General features: G+C 58.4%; 1 protein-coding gene across 1 annotated transcript; it reads left to right on the top strand.

Annotated features, from left to right (window-relative positions):
• The first annotated feature begins 66 nt into the window (after window positions 1-66).
• On the top strand, window positions 67-927 carry LOC103800089 (protein phosphatase 1 regulatory subunit 3C-B-like). The gene has a single exon (XM_009072452.1). It carries the CDS (start codon window positions 67-69, stop codon window positions 925-927), a length of 861 nt encoding a protein of 286 aa, XP_009070700.1.
• Window positions 928-1,221: the final 294 nt, after the last annotated feature.

The raw sequence follows: 1,221 nt of genomic DNA, 5'->3' as shown, positions 1-1,221 counted from the left end.
CTGACCCCTCTCTTCGCCTCTAGGCTTCTCCAGGTGTGTAGCGGGCGGGCCGTCGCCCCCCCAGCCATGCCCGTGGACCTGGCCGTGCGGCTCTGCCTGAGCCACTCGCCTCCCATCCGCAAGCTGCTGAACTCCTACGAGGAGCTGCGAGGCAACCGAGGCCGCAAACCTCTCCGATCCTGTCTCAACCAGAAGCTGAGCACAGAACCTGAGCGGCGAGACAGCACCAAGAGCTCCAAGGGCCAGAAGAAGAAGCGAGTTGTGTTTGCTGATATGAAGGGTCTCTCACTGACAGCTGTCCGCTTCTTCTCAAAGATTGAGGAAGACCTCTGTGACTTGCAGCATGCCCTGTCAGACCTCGCCTGCCTCCGACCTAGGCTTTGGGACTCACGCCCAGAAGCGTGCAAGTATGTGCTGGACTTCCCACAGCCCTCTGCAGACTACACAGCTTTCCGCAGCAGCCTGCACAGGAACCTTGTCTGCCTGGAGAGCTGTCTGATCCAGGACCGTGCTCTGTCAGGAACAGTGAAGGTCAGAAACATCGAGTATGAGAAGAAAGTGACAGTCCGCATCACCTTCGATGGCTGGAAGAGCTTCCGGGACATCTCCTGCCAGTACATGCACAGCACATATGGCTCAGCTGACACAGATGTCTTCTCTTTTGAGCTCGCCCTGCCCAAGCCCTCCGTCTCCCGCAGAGCCACAGAGTTCTGCATCTCCTTCCAGTGCGGACAGAAGACCCACTGGGACAACAACCACGGGAGGAACTACAAGATCTGCCACGTGGGCACGATCCGCCCTCCCTCCCATGCCGTGAAGAGTGCCAAGGGGGCCTGGGAGCATCTTGGCACCTCTGGGGCTGCTTCCCTGGTCCTTTCTCACCTGCAGACCTGGCGGCGTTCAGAGACACACGCTCCTTATTGGTAGGAAGGCAGTATGTGGACAGATGTAGATCCCCTCCGTGTCTCGACTATGGTACAAGGGTCTTTGGGGGGGGCTCAGCTGCATAAGATCCTGCTCACAGTTTTGTTAGCTCTTCCCTGGCCCACTGCTCTATGAGCAGCTGCCAGTCTCCACAGAAGCTTCTTCACTTCTGTCTCCTGCCACAGAGGCTGAAAGCTGCTGCTTGGACCAACTCCTGCCTGTAGGTTCTCAAAGCAATGCAACTGAGAGTAGAGGAGTGACAAGGGAAGGGCCGTGGGCCAGGGCCCGCGGCTGTGC

This window comes from Acanthisitta chloris, unplaced genomic scaffold (genome assembly GCF_000695815.1).
Source record: "Acanthisitta chloris isolate BGI_N310 unplaced genomic scaffold, ASM69581v1 scaffold44513, whole genome shotgun sequence".
Taxonomy (NCBI): domain Eukaryota; kingdom Metazoa; phylum Chordata; class Aves; order Passeriformes; family Acanthisittidae; genus Acanthisitta; species Acanthisitta chloris.
The sequence above is the reverse complement of the archived record's forward strand: the minus strand, read 5'-3'. Positions and strand labels throughout refer to the sequence as shown.